Here is a 25,850-nt window from a genome sequence, read left to right on the forward strand (position 1 = left end):
ATGAGTTGTTCATACAACTCAGCGAGTCACAAACTAGACACATTCATATGTGGATGATGAACTCGACGAGTTCAAGGATGAACTCGGCGTGTCGGTTGAAGATGGTCCCGATTGTATGATTGAAGGAGAACCCGTTGCAATCTTGCTAAACTCGACGAGTTGGGTTGAGGGTTGTATTGGGTTGTAGGGGTATGGACTCGACGAGTTGGCAGACCAACTCGGCGAGTCAGGTCAACTAGATGTTAACTTTGACCAAGTTTGACCAGGGTTGACTTTTGGAATATTATGGTCTAAATGTTGTTTGGGTATTGATAGTTCGAGAAGCCGAAGGGTTAGCAGTTCAGAAGTGCCGGTTAGCAGTCAAAAGTCTTCAACAAATCTTCAGCAGTGCGAAGTGAGTCTCCTCACTATGTGCATGGGTCTACGGCCACAATGCCGGCCCATTATGATTATGTTCATGTTTATGTTTATGTATAGAATGAAGACCCGGGGTTAGCCCTAGGCACTTATTGATATATGTTCCGGGTTACGACTTAATGTCGGGCGAGGCCCGAGGAATGTTAGGATGCTAGAGGTCTTTGTGATTCTTGCATGTGTCAGTATGATAGGATCCGAACCGAGGGTCCGATGTCGAGGTAAGCCCGAAGTACGTTAGATAATAGTATGTTTTTGGGTCGAGGGTCCGATGCAGGGGTATTCCCGAGGAAGATTCTTATGTAGTGCGTTAGATTATACTTGTGTCTCTATGATACTAGTATGTGTCTGGTAAGGAGGTGAGTGTGGGCGAGGTCCCGTATCTCATAACTAGCTGAGTATGGATGGGGTTCCATGTCTCGATATTAGCAGTGTAGGGGCGAAGCCCATGATAGGAAGGATGTGAGTGTGGGCGGGGGCCCGTATCTCACTACTAGTAGGAGTATGGACAAGGTTCCACTACTTCAGTAGCAGACCAAGGGCGGGCCTCGAGTTAGGCGAGGCCTTAGATCAGGGTACAGTTAGAGTATGTTTATGTATGTTCTAGTATGCCATTCAATTGTATGTATGCATGTAGCGAGCGAGGCCCGAAGACAGGCGGGGCCTAAAGAAGACAGATCTGTACACCGAGCGGGGCTCGATGCCATGGGACTTGATGTCAGGCGGGGCCTGATGACGGACGGGGTCTGATGTCGGGCGAGTCCCAATGCAGCGGGCGGGGGCCTAGTATGTGGTTATGTGCTCAGAATTATGTATGGCATGTTTAGATCAGTAGATATGTATATTATGTGGTAGGTTGGGGAACTCACTAAGCTTCGTGCTTACGGTTTTCAGTTTTGGTTTCAGGTGTTTTAGATAGCGGAATGAAGAGCTCGAGATGATCGCATGGCACACACCAAAAAGTTTAGCCTAGGATGTTTGCTCTGATGAAATGAATAAGTGTTTTGAGAAAAATACTCTGAATTGTCATATAATCCTTTTTAGTATGTTTGAAACGATATAATGCTACGGTTAGTAATATTTTTAAATAAATTTTTGGTCATGATTTTTGGGATGTTACAATGACGTTGAATGTTGATGTGCATTGTTTGACTGAAAGGACAAGTTCAACATGATTTCATATATATGGCATGTTTGGTAACATCCCAAAATTTCCAATTTAAAAACATCAAAGATATTAAGTATACAATTAAAGCACAAAGTGTGGGAAGCTCTTGAAAATTAATGGAATGAAGAAAAGATAGGAATGATTCAGAGAGTGCATAATTTACTTGCACAATGCAAAAGTTGTGCAAGTAACTAAAGAAGAACAAAAGTAGAATAAATAAAAGACATATTGGATGTTATATACGTTAGTTGAGAGTGTTGGCAACTAAGGGTGAGCATCGAAACATGTAATCCAATTTCTAAAACCATGATCGCCTCATGGTTTTGGAATCGAAACCGCAGTTCCGTTTCCGATTCCTAAAGTTTTGTGTATTTTACTCGATCACAAGTCGGAGATGTTCACTGTGATGGAGGTACTTATTTTTTTCCCTTCCGGAGATAATGAAACGCATAGGGGGCCATCCTTTTGTTGTAACACGCTCCTTAGATTTACATATTTACTAATTCACAGGGCCATACCATAATTAGGTAACTAACAAAGAAAAAAGTTGATTGATAAATACGACTAGGAGATGGAGATGACATAAAAGTCTATGAGTAAGTATGTAAAGACTTGGCTTACATGTTCAGCTCAAGCAAGAAGAAGTTATAAAGTTAACCCTACTGAATGGTGGTTGGGGAGTAGAGGTATAAAGGTTAGAAGATAACATTGTACAAAGGGTATGCGAACACAAGACACTATTGTCCTTTTTTTTTCCTTTTTCTTCTCATCAGAAGTATTTGTAACTTAGCAATTTAATTTTACTCAGATCGAACATAGAAATGAATGTCAGTATGCTCTTCAGACCTTACTTCTTGATAATTGATCTACATTCTCAGTGGATGAAGATCGTTCAAAAGAGTTATAGCTCTAATATGTTGCATTTAAGGGGTTATATGTTGATTAATGTCTCATATATGTTAATTAATATGTCAACTAAGGCATTGTTTGTTTTCCTCTTAATTGGAAAATTAAGAGGCGGTCTCTTAATTTTTAAGATCTAGACCGTTTGGTAGCTTCTGAAGTTATACCGCTTAATTTGTTAGATGCCTCTTAATTTTTCAGATGTAGGGATGTGTCTGAATTAAAGAAAAGAACACGTGTTCCTCTTTTTCCCTGATACTTCATCGTTTTCTTCTTCTCTTTCTCTCATAAACTTCAACACCTCCTTCTTACTGTATCTTCGATTGCACCATGACAACCCTTTGATATCCCTTCCGTCACCAGTTGACCGATGCCTCTTCCTGCGCCGCCATCATTGTCGATCGAGGCCTGTCAGAAATCCCCAAAGGCGAGCGACAGTGCCGATCTCATCTACAACTTCTCAATTACTACCGGATGATTTGTTTTCTCCAGCTCTTGTTTTATCTTCCTCACTTGGCTATACCAACCAAACTCGACACAATTTCCTCCGCCTCCTATGTATGATTTTTCATTCCTCATTTTTGTTTGAATATCTTATTCTAGAGTATATAATCCAATGTTCCATTCAATCAATTTTGAAAATACACAGTCAATGTATTAAGAAACCTAATTTAGATGTTTTCTTGTCATAAATGCAAGTATATGTTTGTAAATACACAGTTAGGTTTATGTTTCTAGTCATAAATGTAGTTTTATGCTTGTGGGTATAAGAGTTCACTCATTGAAGCTCTTAAGCACACCAACTGTTTGTGAAAATTCTAGTATTTTCAAGGAAAACAACCACTTTAGTTGATGAGGAAGACACAGATAGATATAGATGATGTTTGGTAATCCAACCTATCACATAAAAGATAAAACTCTAATTTAACTCGATGGTTATAACACAATATGATTACTGTAATCACTTTAGATCGTATATTATGTAATCATAACATTGGTTGCAGTTTGATGGGTATTAATGTTTCTGAATTGAACATAAAAAATATTGAACGACGTGCTGCAAAAATAAAAATAAGGGTATAATGATCTTTTCCTTGTTATTATCAAGTGGGACTAGGTTATTCTAGATTGCATGAAGCATCGAGGCTTTGGATGGCCAAAAGAAAGAAGTTGGTTGATGGTTTAAAGGTTGGGTGCAAGAAAATTTTTAAGGTGTATTGTGATCTTCTTTTGAAATTTTACATAAATTTTTTTTTTCAAGAAAGCACTTGGAGTAACTATTAAGGTTTTTTTTCAAGAAACTGTTTGTATTTGTCGTGATGTGTAAATGAATCAAGTTGTATACATGTAATGTGATCCATATTGTAACACTCAGTTTGAAATTAAGTAAATAAATAATAAAATCTAAAGCCCCGAGATGTAATTTTTATTATTATTTTATAGCCAAATCAATGATATTTAGCGGGGTGTTGGTTTCGGGGAGCCAAATGATATAATCTTTGATGTTGGGGGTTAAAAGTGTAAGTTGTGCATTTAATTTGAAAAGGATGTCAAAAGTCAGGGGATGTTTGGTAATTATTAGGACTTAAATTGAAAGGACTTTGGAGTGATAGGGGTTAAATGGTAACTTCTGGGACTTGAATTGTGATGAATCTTAGATGTTAGGGGCTATCTTGTAAATTGTAGCCTTGATTTAAGAAGGATCTTATGGGGAGGGACCAAATGCGTGAAATGTGTATACGTTTAGATAGGGTACGAGATTTGAACCCGGTGGTCTTCCCTCCCGTCTTAAGATCGTTATTTCCTAACCCTAACCCTAATTCTTCACTAGCCACCATCGTTTGGGAGTCCTCCAGCCGCCGCCTGCAAACCGAGTTTGAGCACCACCGGGTCCGCTGCTACCTGCCACCGAGAGCCGCCATCCATAACCCTGTTGTCGGACGTCGCGGGCAACCGGGAGAGTGTGACAACCCGAAACTTTTATCTTGTACACTTAGCCAATTCTATCTGTAACAACCAAAAATACGACCCAAAAATTTTTGTTTTAGTAATAATAAAAATCATATACTGATCGTCACATCATAAAACCATGTGTCAAATATCTCAACCCATAATAAAATGTCATGAACATTTGTGTCAAATCAAGCTATGAATCCACAAACTCCCAGGAATAAGACTGAAGTTGTGGTGTGTGCAATGTCATCATCCCGAGCTCTTCCCTTTACTTGCGAAAGTACCTAAAACCAAAACTGAAACTGTAAGCACAAAGCTTAGTGAGCTCCCCCAAACTACCACATAACATACACTAGTATATAACACATACTGGGCCTTGCCCATTGCATCAGACCGAAGTCCGGAACTACTCAGGGCCTTGCCCTCTGCATCGGACCGAAGCCCAGAAACTGCATCAGACTGAAGTCCGGAACTAACTGGGACCTTTTCCCCTGCATCGGACCGGTGTCCGGAACTAGCTGCATCGGACCGAAGTCCGGAACTGACTGCATCGGACCGAAGTCCGGAACACATATCAACTAGCATAACACACATCATCTAACATAAACACATATACTACATACTACATCAAGCTGTAGCCTGGACACATAACACATAAATCCCGTCTGAGCCACGAAGGCATCAAACACATTATCTGCTACATTAGACCGAAGTCCGGAAACTACTACTAGCTAATTAGGCCGGCATTGTGGCCGTAGCCTCGTTCCTACTGGAAGGAAACTCACCTCGTAGCCTAGCTGCTGAAAGAACTGCTCCGGAATCTGTCTGTTGCGGCTCCGGTTTCACCCCGGGTACAATTTCCATAAGTACCATCAATCAGATACTGATAATAATACTGAGGGTAAAATGACTCTCTTACCCCTGGTCAAAGTCAACCTAACGGTCAAAGTCAACATTCAGTTGACCTGACTCGTCGAGTTGGGTCTCCAACTCGTCGAGTCCTTAGTCTCACTTTATGCTTCTACTCGCTACTACTCGTCGAGTTTTGGCACAAACTCGGCGAGTTCCTCTTTGTTATTAACACTCCGACAATCTGCATCCGACTCGCCGAGTTGTATGAACAACTCGTCGAGTTCTCCTTCATCAAATGAACACACTAGCTGTGACTTGCCGAGTTGTATGAACAACTCGTTGAGTCTGTTCTTGAGGCATGAAGATTGCCTTGGACTCGTCGAGTCAGGGCATTGACTCGCCGAGTTCTTCCACGAATGAGTTTAACCCTCTACCTCACCGAGTCCTTCTCTCACTCACTGGTTCCACTCGGCATAACTCGAAACGGGGAAAACAGGGGACTCGCGACTCGACTCGCCGAGTCGCATGCATGCAAACACTATATACTCGATTCTGCTTGAAACCAGTCCCTTCCATTCAAAGATCTGGGTTCTTGGGGCTTGATTAACACGTAAAGTTTCCAACTTTATGTGTAAATAACATCAAATGAAGGTTTTAGGGTTCAAAGCACACTATAAGAGTAGATCTAGAGCTTTCATGCAAAATGGCTCCATAAAGGTACTAGATTTAAGCTTCTGGAACTCAAACCTAGCTAGATCCGAAGGCTATTCATCTCAATGACTCCTCTATACTATTACCAAGCCCAGAAATGGTTCAAGAATAACTTTAATGGCTTTCCAAAGGGAATTAAAGCATGAAAACAGAAAAGTGGCGAGTTAACCCTCACTATTCTCTGAAATGCCACAAAGATCCTAGATCTCCTTCTTCTCCTCTTGATCTACCATCCTTCTTCTCTCAAAATCTTCAAATAAACCCACCAAATCACACAAAAATGCTAAGATGGTTCTAGGGTTTCGAGAATGGTGCTCTAAGGGGTGATGGGGGCTGACTTGAGGCCCCAAGAGTTGTTTAAATAGAGTGCAAACCCTTGAAATTAGGGTTTCATCCAGACTGGCGGACTCGCCGAGTCCGGAATATGGACTCGTCGAGTTGCCAACTTACACGTGCTCAAAGTCCCGACTCAACTCGACGAGTCTGGCTACTGAAAACTTGAAAAATAATTATTTAAATAACATACCAGAATTGGGGCGTTACACTATCAATGATAAACTCGTTTCAGCTATCTTTTAGCATTGTTTTGAGCCTGTTTGGATGATCTAAAGCCTTATACAAACCAAAGTTTGAATTAGGGATGGGTTGGTTTAAGATTTAGGGTTGCAAATAGGCCAAACACTCCATCAAAAGGAGTGTGTGGCCGCACACCCGAGTGTATGGCTGCACACATGAGTGTGTGGCCGCACACCCGAGTGTATGGTCGCACACATGAGTGTGTGGCCACACACCCGAGTGTGTGGCCGCACACCCGAGTGTATGGCCGCACACCTATCCTCTAGCCGCACACTCATCCCTATTTATTGTAACACCCAAAGTTTTGAAGACCAAGAAAAGGAAGAAAACCCTAAGTTTAGGGGTCGACTCGGCGAGTCCAAGGAGGGACTCGGTGAGTCGGAGCGGGATCCGGGTCGAGGAGTAAGTGACCAACTCGGCGAGTCGGCCAAGTGGACTCGGCGAGTCTGGTCTGTGCGAGGAAAACCCTAAATCTGGGGCTTGGAGCCTATTTAAACGTCTCAATCTTCTTCCTAGGGCTCCTTTACTGTCTCTCACACCCAGAACGCCGCACCCTAAGCTTCCATTGTGTTCATTCAAGCTTTTAGCCATTTTTGAGTGGTTTTAAGGAAGAAGAAGAAGGGGGAATCTTTGAAGCATCAAGGAGTGGCCTTGGATTCGAAGTTTGGGGATCATCTCAGAGCATTTGAAGGTATTAAGTCGTTTCTCTCCTCCAGATTGTCCTTGGTTATGAGTTTTGGGGCTTTTAGGCCATGTTTAAGATCAATCTCGAGCTTGAGGTCCAGATCTGAGGTTGCTACCTCAAATCCATGCTTGTTTTGGTTTAGAATCCCGTAAAGTATCAGTCATTGAGTGGATTATGGAGCCTCTTGGCCTTAAACCCTAGTTTATGGTCAATTTTGCTTAGATCTCTTTCTCTACACGTAAAGTTTGCAACTTTACGTGGGGGATAGGCTTGGGAAGGGTAGATCTACAGTTTGGAGTTCATGCATGACTCGAAAGTCCTCTGCATGTATGTAGATCTGGATGGACTCGGCGAGTCCTTTGAGTGGACTCGGCGAGTAGCTTGAAGATGAGGAGGACCTCGACGAGTGGGATGAAGAGCTCGTTGAGTCGGATGAAGATGGGCATGAACTCAACGAGTTGGATGAACAACTCGGCGAGTTGGATGAAGATTTCCTTGTGCTCGGCGAGTCTGTTCTTAGACTCGGCGAGTCAGGTCGCGGAGTCCCAAACCCTTCGAGTTAAGACTCGAGTCAGCGAGTCGAGCAAGAACTTAGTGAGTTGGACAGGACAGGAATCGGGAATCAGTAGACTCGGCGAGTCAGGGGATGACTCGACGAGTAGAGTCGCGAGTGGAAGGACTCTGGACTTATGAACTCGGCGAGTCAGTAGGGTGACTCGACGAGTAGGGTTGACCTGGAAGGTTGACTTTGACCAGGACTTTGACTTTGACCTGAGTTGACTTGGTTGTCTTTCGGGGGTCAGTTAGACTCAGTGTTGCATTGATATTGATAGCTCGGGAAGCAAGTGGAGCAGGAGTTCAGTCAGTGGTCGGGTAGCGGTCAAAGGGATTAGCAGCAGCAGTTCAGCAGTATCAGGTGAGTCTCCTCACTGTTTGTATGGGTCTAAGGCACCAATGCCGGCCCATTTAGAATATGCATGAAAGACCAGGGGGCGGCTCCTGGCACACAATATGTTACTATGTATGGTAGGAAGACCCGGGGGTTAGCCCTAGGCGATATGTATGAAAGACCAGGGGGCGGATCCTGGCATACAGTATGTTATTATGGATGATAGGAAGACCCGGGGGTTAGCCCTAGGCAATATGTATGAAAGACCGGGAGGTGGCTCCTGGCGCATTGTATGCTATAGATATGAAAGACCAGGAGGTGGCTTCTGGCACACTGTATGTTGTTTAGCTAAGTAGAGTAGTATGTACGGTTGTCTTTGTGATACTTGCATAGAAGACCAGGGGGTGGCCCTTGGCACTTGTCTGTAAGACCAGGGGGTGGCCCTTGGCATTTGCCTGTAAGACCAGGGGGTGGCCCTTGGCACACGTCTGTAAGACCAGGGGGTGGCCCTTGGCACTTGTCTGTAAGACCCAGGGAGCGGCCCAGGCTTGACCAGGAAGACCACGTGCGGCCCGTGGCATAATGGAAAGACTAGGTTTGGCACATAGCACCTTAATTGGTTATGGATAAGTCGGTTGTTAGGACCGACGGGTAGTCAGCACCCCAGAATGGCTTGACACGGGTAGTCAGCACTCCAGAATGGCTTGACACGGGTAGGGCGGCACCCCAGAACGGCCGTACCGGGTAGTCAGGCACCCCAGAATAGCCTGGCAGTAAGTATGTTATGTGTTTGTGTGGTATGTGGTAGATTGGGGGAACTCACTAAGCTTCGTGCTTACAGCTTTCAGTTTTGGTTTCAGGTACTTTCGGTAGCGGTTGATGGAGCTCGGGATGATCGCATGGCACACACCATAGATTAGTCAGCCTGGGAATGTTTTACTCTAATAATGAACATGTGTTTTGAAAACTAATACTCTGTTTATGTTTTGAAATGATGATTTTACTTTAACCGATACTTTATTAAAAGAATTTTTTTTAGTCTTAAATTTTGGGACGTTACATTTATATAGGGTGACCCCTTCACTCATTCCTTTCATTTGGTTGCATTCTACTTTATCTCTATACTTTCTCCCTCTAAGAGCTTCATCCAAGAACACTCTAAGGGTCTCAAAAACATGAAGAATTCCTTCATTTAGCTTGTTATACAGGTAAAACACCTAAATCTAAGCATGAAACTCTTCATATTCTTTGTGTTCTTCATCACTTGAAGGTGTACGGCCGCACACCTTCATAAGGTGGCTGTACACACCTTAAAAACCCTCCAAAGTGAGAGTTTTGGCCCTCTATATCTTAGTTGGACTTGGTTTGATCCTTGAAACACTTGAAAATCGACGTTTGGAGCATAAACGAAGAGTGTACGGTGGCACACTCCCGTGTGCAGCTGCACACACACCCTGGCCGCACACACCCTCTGTCCATCCGCACACTCCTGTGTGCAACCACACACATAGCCTGGCCGCACACCATGGCCGCAAACACCTTAAAGGTGGCCATACACTGTAACACCGTTAAATTTCAAACAATTTTTCATTTAATTTTAATAAAACATTTCATTTCCAAATCATCCCAAAATCATATATCCAATATTTTCACAAAAACACAATACATAATCCGTATCCCAAGATCTAAAAAACATATCATCTGCAAGTGTGTACTAATCATGTCGTCGCCTTCCCGCGATCATCACTAGTACCTGAAACACATAACACACAAACGGTAAGCATAAATGCTTAGTGAGTTCCCCAAAATACCACATACAACACATACGCCTTTCCAGGTCATAACTCTATAGGATCTTCCGATCCAAGTATCTCAGGGGATTTCCATCCCATAACTCTGTTGACCTTCCGGCCCATACTTTGTTGACCTTCCGGTTCATATCATCATACTCATATCATAACATATCACATATATAACATACATCACATAAACATCATACACATAAGACCTTCCGGTCGGATAGGGAGAAGACTCACCTCGCTGATGTCGGATAATCACTCGTGCTCGATTCCCCGACGTATCGTCCTCCTATATCATAAGTACATCTCTAATTAATACCTTCCTGACTTAGTTTGACTAACACTATTAAGTCAACACTGGTCAACGCTGGTCAACAGTCAACCTTTGACCCGACTCGTCGAGTCTTGCATAGACTCGTCGAGTCCACACGTGAACTCGAGTCCTTTGAATCCTTTCTGACTCACCGAGTCACTCACCCAACTCGGCGAGTCATCCACTGATCTGAGTCACGGGACAACCCGCTCCGACTCGTCGAGTCTGCTTATGGACTCAGCGAGTTCATTTTATGCACAATAAAACATCCTTATGAGGTTAGATCTATTCCTCTAATCCTTAGATCTAACCTTCCCAAGCTCAATAACCACGTAAAGTCTCTATCTTGATGCACATACAACAACTATATGACCATATATGATGATTTAGCCCCAAATACCACAACCCAAGGTCATAACCTCCATTGTTCTTCATAAAAGCTTGATGAGTAAGGCTCTCTGGACCTCTATGGATCCAGATCCAAAGCCTCGTCACCAGAAAGGGACTATTTGGACATCATATCAACCTAACAAAGGGCCCAAGAAACCCTAAATCCATATATTCATCATAAAACAGAAGAAGAGCCGAGTTACTACCTCAAATGCGATGATCTTAGCTTCAAATCCACAGAATAGCAACCTCCTTTGCTTCCTCTTGACTAGGACCTCCTCCTTCTTGCTAAACAATACCACAAAGGTCAAGAATGGCTTCCTTTCTCTCTCAAAACGCTCAAGCACTCTAGGGTTTCTCTCTATGGACTGGTAGCCGCAAATGAAGGCCATAAGGGCCTTTAAATAGGTCCCATACCCGAGAAATTAGGGTTTCTTTCATCAGCTCTGACTCGGCGAGTCACTCCCCTGACTCGTCGAGTCCCCTCATTAACCACGTCATCCAGTCGCGACCAGACTCGATGAGTCTAAGCACCAACTCGTCGAGTCACCTTACATAATTAAAGAAATACAACATAAATTAATATACCTGGGAAACTGGGTGTTACATACACTCACCTAACGCAATCCTTTAAGGTCCTAACATTTAGTGCAAGTAGTCCAAAGTTCCTCGAGTGGTTCTCCATCACATTTAGTGGTGAAATACCTTCATTTGACTCCTTTATGTATCACTGCATGTTAATTAAGATCAAATCGCGTTCAAGGCTTCACTTGAACACCCAACTTTTCGTGTCGATCCTTCAATCAAATCACCCAAGGTGAATTCATACCCCTATGTTTTTCCAAGTTTTTCATGTTTTCAGGGGGGGAATACAAGCAAAAGTACAAGGAAACTTGTGCTCAAATATATTATTTTGTTTAAGATAATTATATTTTTAGTATGCTTTTAAACACGGAAAACAGTATTACCATCCGATTAAGAAATCAACACGTAGAAACAGTTTTCAAAACTAGAACAATGAACTTGTGAATCGTGTAGTAAAATGTATTATTTTATAAAGGATTCAAGCAAATAATAAACAGGATTTTCTGTATTATTACTTGTAAATTTGTTAGGCTAAGTTTGAGACACGTCCTTGGTAACACTCCCACAAAATCAAAGTGTAGGACTAGCACTTGTGACCAGAGTCTCTTGTAGGGAGAGCATGACTGTTGTGTATAGATCTATACGGGACTGGCAATCCCGCACCTCACTGCTAGCTACAGTCGGACCGGCAGGTCTGCGGTTGACAAAGTCATTAAGGATACAGGCCGTTGCAGGCTATATCCAGTCAGTTATGGTCATGAAACTCACAACTTAGGTAGCTTAGATTTACTTTTGTAATAATGAATCAAGTGAACTAAACTCAAAGTAATAACCGATTAATTACTGGAGGGTATTAATATCTTCAGGACTTAGTTCATCACGGTTTTCTTTTATTTAGTTTTTAAGACTAATATACTTCTCTGGGTGTAACCATGGTTTTTAAAAGAAAATTGCTTTTATGTACACGAATATGGTAGATACTTGCAAACCTTAGTTTAAAACGGATAATCAACCTTCAACCTTCAGGGAAAATATAGGATTTTCCCGAGATAAACCGGCTATTCAAAACGGATTGTTTTACAACCAACGGATATTCATATTCATTCCACGACTCATTGGATTGTACATATTCTGTACGAACCTGGAAGTCATGGAAGGAATGAGTTTTCAAACATGCTTTTCATAAGAAAATATAGGATTTTGTTGAGGAACACTTTTCAAAAGGATTCAAGAAACATTTTTCCACCAAAAACTAAACGCTTATGAACTCACCAGCTTTATGCTGATATTCTTCAAAACTGCTTGTATTCTTAGGGAATTAGTAGACAGGTACTTCCAGGAGTTCGGAGAAGTCGGAGCATTAGAGTCGCGTCTTTACTATTTTACTTTTGATATGAACAAAACTATGTATTAAACAATGTAAACCTTTTTTCATATATGTATTCAATGTCTGGTTGTGTTTACTATGCTTGCTATGATACAATTGTTGTGATACCACGCATGACGTCAGCCACCCCCGAACGTTTCCGTCATTCCGGTTTGGGGGTGTGACAAAGAGCACCGATACCAAAGTTATGGAGTTATGAACGGGGAGTCGTAGGTCGTAAGCAGCCAGGAAGTTTCTGGTAGGCCTAACTGCCACCTCTCTCTCCTCCTCATCGTTCCTCTCGGTGTTGGACGTCGTGAACGTCATTGCTGTTGTTGGAGTCTATTGCGCTGCTGTGGTCGTCAACCCCGGCGATGTCAGCCCTTTAAGAGGTGGTTGGGTGAAGGTACGTTCGATTATTTATGTGATATCGGCGTTTGTGTGATTGTATGAGCCATATTTGGCCTGGAAACCAAGGAAGACTCGCCACAACCACTGTAAGGTGGTGGCTGCCATCTCTTTTGCCGCCACCAGCCACCGTGGGGGGGGGGGGTAGCTATGTGCGTGATTTGGTTTGTGTGTGTGTGTGAGAGCATAAGTCGTGAGGTTAATGTTGTATGGATTTTCTTGGCTAGGAAAACGAAGAAAACTCATCACTACCACCTGTTGTCGTCGTTCCGCCAATGCTAGCCACCATCTCGGGTGGCTGTGGGCTTTTGGGAGCATTTGGATCGACGTTTGGAGTGCTTTTGGTGTTTCTTTGGTCCAAGATCATAACCACCACCACCGTGAGGCGGTGGCTGCCGCCGTGAACCACCGCCAACCACCACTGCTCGAGGTGGTAGTCGATGGTACTCGACTTGATTCGACTTTAATTAATGTAAACACTTAACTATTGGATTAATTGGCTTTGTGATTGGTTGGAAAACCCTGATTAGGGTTTAGAAAACCCTAATTTTGGGAATATGTATTTTGGATTTGTCGGGACCCTTGTTGGACTATTAGTTTTGGAATTTTAAACTATGCCCGACTAAGTTTGGTCTAGTGGAGTAATGGACTTAATGGATTAATTCCACATGGGGGTACCAGTGGCACCCGATATAAGAGCTTGGAGGGTTTCCATGGCATCACATATGTTTGTATACATGGCTTATGTGACATGTGTAACTTATAAAGCTAATATGGATTATGTGATTATGTGGATTGAGTGGGGTATGCTCTGGGGAACTCACTAAGCTTCATGCTTACATTTTTTTTTATGGTTTCAGGTATCATCGGTTTGGAAAGGAAGGGTCCGACTTGATCGCAACACACACACCCGTGTTTTCCGCATTATATGATTTTGGGATGAACTCTGACAAATGTTTTTAATTAGCAATGTTTTAAAATACTTTGATTTAAAGATATCTATGTTTTGACTATAACAAAAATGAAATTTTTACCCTTGAGTTTTGGGTCGTTACACATATAAACTTACATTTTAGTTTGTTTTAATAGCCTATTGTAAACTTGTTTTTGTAAGGGTGAATACATGAAATAACAATGTAATTTTATACATTTCTTTAATTTTAGTATCATACTTTCACCTCTTCCTATTAGAGCATAATATTTTGTATGGTGTTTATATTTTTTTATAATTATTTAATGAGTTTGGTTCGATTATATTATAAATATAAACATTAAATTCAACGAAAAATAAGACAAAATGGTAAAATGGACATTTTTATAATTCGGCACAACAATTCAGAGGTTTTAACGAAACAGTATGTTAAAAGTTAAGATCTTAAAAAATCAGACCCTTTTAGAAATTCAGATCTTTTAAAAGTTCAGATCCTATCAAATACTCCTAAGTAATCTTCCTTAATAAATAAATGAAGATGTTTTTGCCACATGTCAATCTCTCATGAATTGTGACACTTGTCATTTTGTGGTATTTTTGAAATAAATATTATCCACTTGTCAATTTTTGGTTTTGTTTTAATTTTTAAAATTAAAGCCATATACCTGTATATGTAAAGTATTAAATATCATATATATGATATTAGTTTGCAATAAATATGTTTCTTTTTTTCTGATTTTAAATTTATACATTAAAAAATATTTTTTGTTTACACTTTAATGTTTAATTTTTTTTTAAATCAATCCGTATAAATACACGGTTTCACACCTACTTAGTTACTATAAGATGTTATTTTAACGAAAGGATATTATACATACAAAAACCTTCCCATTAAGTAATAGACTAATAGTATTAATTAATTGGTGATATTAACTTACTTTATATTTAGATGGTATTCACTATTTTGCATACAAAGCGAGAAAAAAAAAAAAAAAAAAGGAAAGTAAAAGGTAAAATAAAATATAGGACTATATACGTGTATCGTTAAAGAGGAACCCTAGCGAAGCAGCCCTTTGTTCCAACGCCGCATAATCTAGAGCGGGAGAGAAGATGAAGGTTTGAAACACTACACAAATCTAATTATTAGATTTCTTCAATTTACAATCTTTCATGCGATTCTCACTGATTTCATCTGCGTTTTTATAGTTTAATATTGCCAATCCCACCACCGGGTGCCAAAAGAAACTCGAGATTGATGATGATCAAAAACTGTAAGTTTAATACGTTTTTCATTAGTATTAGTGATTTCGATTTTTCAACTTTTTGGGATTTTGTTCAAGTTCAGCAGAAATCTAGGGTTTATATTTGCAATGTATATTATTTTTTAATGATTCTGTTGATATGGATAGTTTTTCGATGCTAATTTTACCCTGAATCTCCTGATTGAATCGTGCCGAATGCCTTTTGCTTTGTCTATCCCTGTCTCGGTTCTTGTGGTATCGGATTGTTGAACTGATTAATATTGTTCTTCACTTGCTATTATCCTTTGATTTTTTTTTTTCGAATTAGCTTTTCTAAACTTCTATCTCCTTTTCTTTTTTCAAGCCGTGCATTCTACGACAAGAGGATCTCACAGGAAGTCAACGGAGATGCCCTTGGGGAGGTAATATTCCATCAGATTCGCTTACAGTTCATATCTTCATGTCCAAAAACTTCTTTTCAATGTTCATAGGAATTCAAAGGCTATGTTTTCAAAATCATGGGAGGATGTGACAAACAAGGATTTCCAATGAAACAAGGAGTGTTAACTCCTGGCAGAGTTCGCCTTCTTCTTGTGAGAGGAACACCCTGCTTTCGTGGGTATGGAAGGAGGAATGGAGAAAGGAGAAGAAAGTCTGTACGTGGTTGTATAGTGAGCCAAGATCTTTCTGTTTTGAATCTTGTCATTGTCAAGAAGGGTGACAATGATCTTCCTGGATTGACCGATGTTGAAAAACCTAGAATGAGAGGTCCAAAAAGGGCATCAAAAATCCGTAAACTTTTCAATCTTTCAAAAGAAGATGATGTTAGGAAGTATGTCAACACATACAGAAGAACATTCACAAACAAAGCTGGTAAGTTCTTCCTTCTGTTACTTTTTTCCTTTGGATGAAAAGGAAAAGTAAAGGGGTGATGTTTGACATGTTATGAGTGCAGGAAAGGAGGTTAGTAAAGCACCAAAGATACAGAGATTGGTGACTCCATTGACATTGCAAAGGAAACGAGCAAGAATTGCAGATAAAAAGAAGAGAATTGCAAAAGCAAAATCTGAGGCAGCTGAATACCAGAAACTTCTTGCTTCCAGATTGAAGGAGCAGAGAGAGAAGCGTAGTGAGAGCTTAGCAAAGAAGAGATCCAGGCTTTCTGCTGCATCTAAGCCTTCTGTTGCAGCATAGGTTAAGGTTTCTGATTTTGATAACATCATTTCTTATGAAGCAGTTTTGAGTGAAAAGTTTATTTGTTTTTTTTTGTTGAGATGGTTGAATCTATATTATTTTTGGAATTGGTTTTTAGTTTTTACATCACATCTGTTCATTTCATCTTATTTGTTGTTTTCTATATGGTTCCATATCCGATTAAAAAATAATTATTTGTATCTAGTTCAGTCGGATTAACCCCGGTTTGATTTCTAGTTGTTCCTCACATGGGTTTCATATTAGTAATTTTAAGGCAAAAGAATCTCTCATCTTCAATTTCCAAACAAAAACACGGTATAATAATGGAAGATCATAGTTGATAGAAGCCATTGGAAAATTAATTGTATACCATATGTAAGGTTTACAAATTCTTAAATTCTCCGTATGATGTTCATTTTATGAAGAATTCTGACTATTTCAATGCCTAAATTAACTTAAAATCTCATTATCGTCAACTAATAAGAAATTTTCCAGTATCTAATCCGTATTTGTATTTATACAAGTACAATAGATATTTAGAAAGTAATCGAAATACGATGACTACAAAATAATAATAATAATAATCATCCAGCCATGGTGGTCCTTCCTTCGGGTCCCATTGATATTGCAGAAGGCACAAGTTATGAGAAGATATAATGATATTTCGGATCATGCGACTGAATTAACACTTGGATAACAACAATGCCCGAATTTCCCTGCCAGCGTAAAACCAAAAAAACAAAGTTGCTTTCTAGTTCGCCATCCCATGTGCCAAAAAAAGAAAAAAAGAAAAAAAATCCTCAAATCAAATTACACGAATAAATAGTGTACTCTCACACAACTTTTAATTTATGAAAAATATATTTAGAATTAATATTTTAAGGTTCGTGTTACAAGTTTATAATCAAATAAAATAAATGTTGCTCTTTGGTAACCAACTACATGGTTTTAAAATACATTCTATACCGTATTAAATATTAATCAACAATTCAACACATGACATATATCTTTTAGGCGGAATTTACTGAAAGTTTGAAAACCCATTTGATGTATAACCGCTAAAGTAGCTTATAAAATACTTTAAAAAAAAAAAATCAAATAACTTATTGATGAACTCATTGGACTTTTTTACACAAGTTTTATAATTATACTCTCATATCGGTTAATTATATATTTAAATGTCTTTTTATGTTATTTTTTATATATATTCCATCTAGATTATTAGTTAAACGATATGATTTTATTAGCTACCTAACCAACTACAATCTAGCGTATCTGACAAAAACTAGTTTTTCCGTTAAAAGCTAGATTTTGAACTGGTCTGCCAAAGTCTTCATTCTTATACATTTGAAAAAGAATAATGATAATGTACTCTTATAAGCAACCTAATATGATCGATTTATAAAAGAACACAACAAACATAAATTAACTTCAAGCTTAATTAATCGACCGAGCAGTGATTCTCCGCTTTCGCAGGCGCTCAGCTATGATGAAGGCTAGCTCAAGTGCTTGAGATGCATTGAGCCTCGGGTCACAATGAGTGTGGTAACGTGACGATAGATCATCAAATGTCACGGTTCTTGATCCACCGATGCACTCGGTCACATTTTGCCCCGTCATTTCAAGATGAACCCCTCCTGGAAAGCTTCCTTCTTGTTCATGCACGTCAAAGAATGCTCTCACTTCCGCCTATCGCAACAACTTATTATTAGACTCTACACGGTATATGATATTTCAAATCACATTAGAGAAAACTAATAATATGTGACATATTGTTCAGATTGTTTTTTAAAAAAATGTATTTAATTTCCACAACAAAAGTTATGAGGGTAGTTCCAAAATATCGGTCCCCCCTTGCGAAAACAAATGGTTGATAATTGAAACTTTATAAATAATTATAAGTACGGTCCAAAATAACTAAATCTTGGAGTATCGACCGGTCCCTCTCCATAAATCATACATGGCCAACCAAAATAAGCAACCGCTCGTGGGTTGTACGAATGGGATGTTCTTTTAATGATCATAAATGATGATGTTCAACACAAGTCCTCCTATATATCACAAAGACACAAAATTGCAATCTTTTTCTCGTCAATATCAGTCACTGTCCAATACATGTCATATGCAGTCCAACCTATTATGTCATGTCATGCTGTGTCTTGCTTGACGAATGGGTCTTAAAAAGGCTACCCCAGTGTACCAACAACTACGAAAGCCTCCCAAGGTCCAACACACAAGTAAAACACGCAAAAAAGACTTGTTTTTGGTTCCTATTGATTTGTTAGTCCTTTTCACAATGACTCAACTACTAGTACCAATAATTCATGCAATTTTTGATCAAAACATTATAATGATTTAACTTTTTGTGGATACCTCGGGTTTTAAGTTCTGATACAGAAAGTTAAAAAGAGAGTGGGTTACCCTAATAGCGTCAAAGGGTCGAGTCTTTAAGCCACTTGGAGCCTTAATGGTGTTGCCATGCATAGGATCGGTAACCCAAGTGACAATTTGACCAGCTCTTCGAACTGCTCTAATAAGATGAGGAAGCTTCACTCTCATGTTTTCAGCTCCCATTCTCGTTATGATTGTAATCCTCCCCGGTTTGTTCTCCGGATTCAAAATGTCAATGAGCTTCACCAACTCATTTGGATCCATTTTGTCACTCACCTTTCAAAATAAGAAAACTTTTGTCAGTATTATTCCAACAACCCCAGAGCTGGACCAGATTCATGTGATATGTAAATCAGGTACCTTAATTCCAAGAGGATTTGCGATTCCTCTAAGAAACTCGACATGTGCACCATCTAATTGACGGGTTCGCTCACCAGCCCAAAGGAAATGAGCAGAACAATCATAGTATAACCCGGAAGTTGAATCTTTTCGTGTAAGAGATTGTTCATAAGGCAAATGCAAACACTCGTGTGATGTCCAGAAATCAGTAGTTGTCATGATTGGATGATCGATTGTTAGACCAGCAGCTGCCATGAACCCTAATGCCTCGTCCACTTGGTTAGCTAGTTCACGGTACCTAATGATGTCAAAAAAATAAGATCTATCATACCCTTTCGTCATATTCATTCTCCTAAACTATGAATCATGGTGGAAAAGTGGAATCTTGATTCTTGAGGGATCTTTAAGTAACATACCTATCACCCTGTTCGCTATTCTCTGTGAAATCAAGATTCCATTGGTTTACCCTTTGCATAGCAGCATACCCTCCGGTGGCAAATGCCCTTAAAAGATTAAGAGTGGCGGCAGATTGAGAGTATGCTCTGATTAATCTTTGAGGGTCGGGTGTTCTTGATTTTAGATCGAACGCATCACCGTTTACATTATCGCCTCTGTAACTTGGTAGCTTCACACCATCTTTCTCTTCAAAAGGGTCTGATCGAGGCTTAGCAAATTGACCAGCCATTCTTCCTACCTGTTTAATCAAAAACCCAAAATCAGAGATAAGTCATAGACTCCATTGTAGTCCAATCTATAAACCGAGTGACACTGGTCACTTTGACGTTAAAGAAAAAGACGATAGCTTTATTTTTGGCTGCGATTGTAAGTATTAAATTAAAGAAGCCACAATCAAACTTGGAATTTGACAGAGACATCATTGTTTTCATTCCTTATCATTTCACTTCCATCAATTTCAAATATGTTGTCATGAATTCAGATTTCATATTCTTTGTAAAACTCTAGACTATGGAATCATAATGAAACTACAAATTGGGTAAACTTTGAATGATACAAAAATGGTAAGGATGAAGAAAGAATTGACCTTGATAACAGGCATTTGACCACCGAACATCAACACGACACCCATTTGAAGAATTACTCTGAAAGTATCACGAATATAATTCGCATTGAACTCCTTGAAACTCTCAGCACAATCGCCGCCCTGTAACAGAAACGCATTGCCCATTGCAGCCTCACCGAGTCGTTCCTCGAGGCTCCGTGCTTCTCCGGCGAATACGATTGGAGGGAACGCCTCGAGGGTTTCAAGGACTGATTCGAGGTCGCTTTGAACTGGGTATTCCGGAAGTTGAAGAGCCTTTTTCGATTTCCAGCTGTCTATGGTCCATTTTGGGCTGGTTGTTGAGAGTTTAGGGGTAGCGGTGGAGACGGTGGCTGATGTGGCGGATGAAGCTGGTTTTGAAGATGAAGGATTAGGAGAATGGACGGCGGAGATGGGTCGGATGGATATGTTGGTGGTGGTGGGCGGAAGAGATTGGATTGGGAAAGATTTAGTCGGGAGGAGTGAGCTGGAATTACAAAGAGCCATTTTTTCTGGGTGGTGGATGGGTGGTAGGGAGGTGCCTGAAGAAGTGAGAAGCGTGTTGGGAGTATTATAACTTATTATACGAAGGGGAGGAAATTTTGGTACGCAAAATTTGGAGGGAAGGTCCAAGAAGAGATGGTTAGGCCTTAGGGTTAGGGAGAAGGGCATATTGGTAAATCAATATCTAGTTCGTCATGAAACTCAACTTTTGATTATATACAAATTCTAGATTAATTGGAATTGAAAATTTCGTGGAAATGGAAATCCAATTTAATATTTTGATTGACAAATATTTGAGATGAATGTGATTTCAATAATGTAAAATGATAGAATTTGTTTTTATACTTAATTTTAAGCAAGGGCTTGACAAAGAAGAAGTTCATGTATCATAATTGAACTTGCTTGACGTCAATACCGATCAACACATTTAGGTGCTGGTCGTTTTTTCTGAGATAATATGTTTACAGTCCGCGAACCACATCTGTAGACTTCTGTAGAAGAGGTGGACCAAACGACTGTTGTCTGAAAAAAGAAATTGTGTGTTTTTTGAACATCTCCAGTCTACTAAAATAAACTAAAATCTAAATAGACTGATTTTTTTTAAACTACAAAGTGGTTTTTTAATATATTTATGACTTTGTTATAAATAATTAACAAATCTAAATCAACATCTAGTATTATTGTATAAAAAAAGTGAAAATAAATATGGCACAAATTAACATATATATTTGAAAAAAACCAATAATTTTGATGTAAAGTTATGCTTAAACATTGTAATTAGGAATCAAAGAATTTGATATATAAATGAATAGAAATAAATTTGGATTTTTTCAATTAAATCAATTAAAAACATGCATAAATAATTTTTATAAGAAATTGACAATGTTTTTTTAAATAATGTTTTATAAAATTTGGCACAAGAAATAAGAATATATTATTATTTTTCATATTTATTTAAACAACTTCAACGACCATTATTGTAATAAACTTTTATTTATAAATTTGTCAAAAATATCACGTTTGTATCGTCGAACTTTTTTTTAAGTATTTTAACTATTTTCTTTTTTAAATTGTTTATCACTAATAAAGTTTGAATAAATATAAATTCAAAAAAAAAACAAAAAAAGTAAAAATAAAGTATACGTGTTTTTTAAAGCTAGATGTCTGAAGATGTTAGAAGACTTTGGTCCACATTTGTGCCAAGAAGAGGGCGCGCAAACATTTTTAGGTCTGCAGTCTTAAAAAAAAACAAACAGTCTGCAAAGGATAATGTATGTGCGTGGTCTGCGCCGCGCAAACAGAAAATGCCAGGAAGATCTGCGGACAAAAAACAAACACCACCTTAGTTTATCATATTGTAATCAATTTCATAAATACTTTCATAATTCCATTTATAATTAGAATGTTGACATTCTTTAGTCAACTATCCAAAAATAGTGTCATACTATTATGCATAATGTCATACCATCTGACATATAATTGCTTGGAATGTCAATTTAGGGTTCTTGATCCAAAACCCACATGTTAAATCAAAATCGATCTTTTCTATACCGAAATTGGAAGTTGAAAGATACTACAAGTATAAGAACTGCTTAATTTTTTGCCTTGAGTCCAAAAATCTTAAATATGACTTTTATTTATACCTACAATATGGATAAGATTAACGAAATGTTTTTGGAAAGCTGCACTTATCTATCTAGAAGTTGCAACTGTGTTCCTTAATTTTCGGAAGAGATAATGACTTGATAGGGTAAGATACTTTTTTAAATGTACACATTTAGTCCTTATTCTTTTTTTTGTAAAATAAACCCTTATACTTTATTAATATGTACACATTAAGTCCTTTTCATCGGATTCTACAGGTTTTGCTAACGTGGAAGGGTTTATTTTACAAAAAAAAAATAATAATAATAAGTTGAAAGATACTACAAGTATAAGAATTGCTTAATTTTTTTGCCTTGAGTCCAAAAATCTTAAATATGACTTTTATTTATACCTACAATATGGATAAGATTAACGAAATGTTTTTGGAAAGCTGCACTTATCTATCTAGAAGTTGCAACTGTGTTCCTTAATTTTCGGAAGGGATAGTGACTTGATAGGGTAAGATACTTTTTGAAATGTACACATTTAGTCCTTATTCTTTTTTTTTTGTAAAATAAACCCTTATACTTTATTAATATGTACACATTAGGTCCTTTTCACCGGATTCTATAGGTTTTACTGACGTGGAAGGGTTTATTTTACAAAAATAATAATAATAATAATAATAAGGACTAAAAGTGTACATTTCAAAAAGTATCTTACCCTATGAAGTCATTTTTGATGGGTTTTAGGTAAAACAAATAAACTAGAAAACAATTCCTAAGTTCACATGCAACCTACTTTGGATCTATGTTTTATCTATTGAACATACAACTTTGAATTGCAAAACAAGAACCCTAGATGAGAGAGGCTATAATCGAAATTTACAAACTAGGGTTTAGTAATTACATACCTTTCAATTGTTATAGTAAACAATTGATAATTCCCTTGATCTTGATCTTGATCTTCTTGGAAGCTTAGCACCACAAGTGTAATGCCTATAATGGAATCACACCCAAACTAGCAAGAAGGAAAGTAGAAGGAGAGAGAGAGAGAGGGAGTATGCAATTTTCGGCCCTAAGGGTTTCTTCCAAAGAAAGAGTGACCAAAATGTGAACCAGGAGGCTCCTTATATAGTTGAGGGATCTAGGGTTTAGGAAAAACCCTAATGCTCCTTGCTTAGGGCCTAAGCAAAGCCAAAGGCCTTATCCAAGCCCCCTTGGACGAAATCCTTAGGGTTTCCCCTATAGATTTCGTCCACCTCCTTCCAAGGAGGTTCTGGAGCCTTTCACTCAACTATTAGATAATTGCAAACTAGTCCCTGCACTTTATAATTAATTCTTTTAACCCCAAAATTAATTCTAATTAATTTCTGGCTAACAATTAATTAAACAAAATGATTTCTTATTAATATATTAATCTTTTAACATATTTATATTAATTTATTAATCTTATAATAAATTAATATCTCTCCTTTCATAATTTCCTTGTCCGGTTGCTAGGTTTGAGGGCAACCCAAAAGGACTGTGCTGCTATCAATTCAAGTACATACCAATTATAGTTATGGGCTTAGACGCCTAATCCAACAGTCTCCCACTTGGATAAGTCTGTAACTATAATTGCTAGTATGCCTTCTAAATTTGACCAGCAAATTGTAGCTTCCAAAAAGCTGTTGTCGAACTCTGACCCAGTCAGTTATGAGTCCTAAGATAAGTGATCATATAATCCTTCGTTCTGCAAGATATCCCCAGACATAAGACATGGAATACAATCAATCTCTTTGTCTAGAATCTATGTTTCCCGATTTCTGATTTGTGATGATATAGGACTTCTAATCGAACACATCAATTCAGTCCTGGCTGGGCCCAGCGCATAAGTCAACACCAAATCATCGAGGGGCCCACAGATATCGATTTTCCCGTTAGGGCAAAAGAAACGAATAAACATTGACTCATATGCTTGTATCTTTTACTCATCAAACCATACATGACAATATGTTTTATAACACCAAGTTACTTATGCGTTTTCATATCACCAATGTATAGCCGACTTGCAAATTACGACTCATATATCTCTATTTCAAGATCATAGATATTATCGTCTCAGTATTACTCGTGATGAATTCCATGAAGTAATACTCTGAGCGCGGGTTTATCCAATACTCAAATCTCAATTTCTGAGTACCCATGAACGTTGCAGCAAATCTATTGCCATGTCTATCCTTAGACAATCTACAATCCAGTTCATGACAGTCTTGATTCACTACTTACTTCCAAAAGTACGAGCGACTGTGGAGTTTGAATAATCTTATTATTCGGGAAGTCAAAACATGCAAAGTGAAACGCAATAATAATATTAATCCTATATGGCCCCAAAGCTTTTGAGCGTAAATAAAAACACTTTTGTTTAAACACCATATTGATCACTCATTATTCATTGCTTATAGTTTCAGAAAATCAACTTATTACTTGAATTATAACCACAATTGTCCCATGCTCCAAGCATGCACACTTTAGTTTCCTATGGTCCATACTTTGTGAAATAAATCAATTGAAAAACCTTTCCAATGATGCTCATTTCACAATTCCCAATCCCTATTACTAGTGTTAGAACACAAGGTTCTTGCAACTACTAGAATATGCTAGATTCTAACATTTTATGCAACGATCCTTTCGCAAAGTCATAGCACAAAAGTCACCAAGACTTGGCCAATGAAATTACAAAGTACTCTATCGGAAATTGTTACAAGATAATTCCATAGACGTGAAGTCTCACATTCAAAGTACATTCCTTTGAACATCCTTCTTGCATAAAAGTTTCTAATCTAGACACAGACTCTCAACATCCAACTCCCAATATGGAGACATTTCCATATTTGCCATATGACAGCTTATTCTTAATAGAATCTTATCTATTCATAATAATGTCAATATAGCCCATTCAGTACTATACTTCTAACTACTCACAAGCGACAAATCCTAAGTGAACCTCAGATTTTCCTTTGATAGTTGTTTAATTATTTTTAGTCAAAATCGATTCTATTTCCTTTTTCCCTCTTAATGCTCTAGGTATTTGGAAAATTTTAGAATGGTAAAATATTACAGCATATGCAATCGATCCTATACCCGAAGCATGATGCATAATGTCTCACATAAAGAAGTGATACTTTATCATCCTTCTGCCATAATATTTTATGTGTCCTGTTCCCACATTTCGATCTATGAAGAGGGATGCCGTGATCATAATCGAATTTGAGAATGCACTATATATCCTTGACTAAATTTATTAACATTTCTCAATCTAAGCTTTAGAATTTTGAAATGAAGTATAATATTCTCTCCCTTAATTATAGCAAAACAACTTTTCAAACATTACAACTTTGCAAAGTGAATCTTTGTTTTCTATAATTAATATTGCTAACTCGCAATACTTTACCATAATAATCATGCTCCCACTAACATGATGATTATTTTCTTACCAGCATAACACTTATGCTCCCACTAGCTTTGACATGTATTCAGAAAACAATTAAACTTCCAGAGAACAATGCTTATTGAGTTCCTTAAGTTCATATTTCTAATACCTAATGCTTTGATAAGCCTTTATCAAAGCTTC

At 38.4% G+C, this 25,850-nt stretch overlaps 2 protein-coding genes across 2 annotated transcripts; one reads left to right on the plus strand and one right to left on the minus strand.

Moving 5' to 3' along the window:
* Window positions 1-14,930: 14,930 nt before the first annotated feature.
* LOC111909319 (40S ribosomal protein S6) lies at window positions 14,931-16,504 on the plus strand. The gene is made up of 5 exons (XM_023905127.3): window positions 14,931-15,059; window positions 15,150-15,214; window positions 15,549-15,606; window positions 15,676-16,057; window positions 16,140-16,504. The coding sequence occupies exons 1-5, from the start codon at window positions 15,054-15,056 to the stop codon at window positions 16,376-16,378; spliced, it is 750 nt and encodes a 249-aa protein (XP_023760895.1). The 5' UTR covers window positions 14,931-15,053; the 3' UTR covers window positions 16,379-16,504.
* Window positions 16,505-17,695: 1,191 nt separating this feature from the next.
* LOC111909318 (phospho-2-dehydro-3-deoxyheptonate aldolase 1, chloroplastic) lies at window positions 17,696-20,786 on the minus strand. The gene is made up of 5 exons (XM_023905126.3): window positions 20,151-20,786; window positions 19,525-19,802; window positions 19,130-19,406; window positions 18,800-19,045; window positions 17,696-18,067 (listed from the first exon to the last, which is right to left on the minus strand). Exons 1-5 carry the CDS (start codon window positions 20,652-20,654, stop codon window positions 17,816-17,818), a joined length of 1,557 nt encoding a protein of 518 aa, XP_023760894.1. The 5' UTR covers window positions 20,655-20,786; the 3' UTR covers window positions 17,696-17,815.
* Window positions 20,787-25,850: the final 5,064 nt, after the last annotated feature.

Source organism: Lactuca sativa, chromosome 1, assembly GCF_002870075.4.
Source record: "Lactuca sativa cultivar Salinas chromosome 1, Lsat_Salinas_v11, whole genome shotgun sequence".
Lineage (NCBI taxonomy): Eukaryota > Viridiplantae > Streptophyta > Magnoliopsida > Asterales > Asteraceae > Lactuca > Lactuca sativa.

Bases quoted from the DNA above. Each gene is read 5' to 3' on its own strand.
- LOC111909319 (XM_023905127.3), top strand. The intron at 15,215-15,548 runs GTAAGTTTAATA...TCTTTTTTCAAG, and splicing joins ATTGATGATGATCAAAAACT to CCGTGCATTCTACGACAAGA. The intron at 16,058-16,139 runs GTAAGTTCTTCC...TTATGAGTGCAG, and splicing joins AACATTCACAAACAAAGCTG to GAAAGGAGGTTAGTAAAGCA.
- LOC111909318 (XM_023905126.3), bottom strand. From the start codon at position 20,654: ATGGCTCTTTGTAATTCCAGCTCACTCCTCCCGACTAAATCTTTCCCA. The intron at 19,803-20,150 runs GTCAATTCTTTC...TTGATTAAACAG, and splicing joins GTCAAATGCCTGTTATCAAG to GTAGGAAGAATGGCTGGTCA. The intron at 19,407-19,524 runs GTATGTTACTTA...TGACATCATTAG, and splicing joins AATAGCGAACAGGGTGATAG to GTACCGTGAACTAGCTAACC.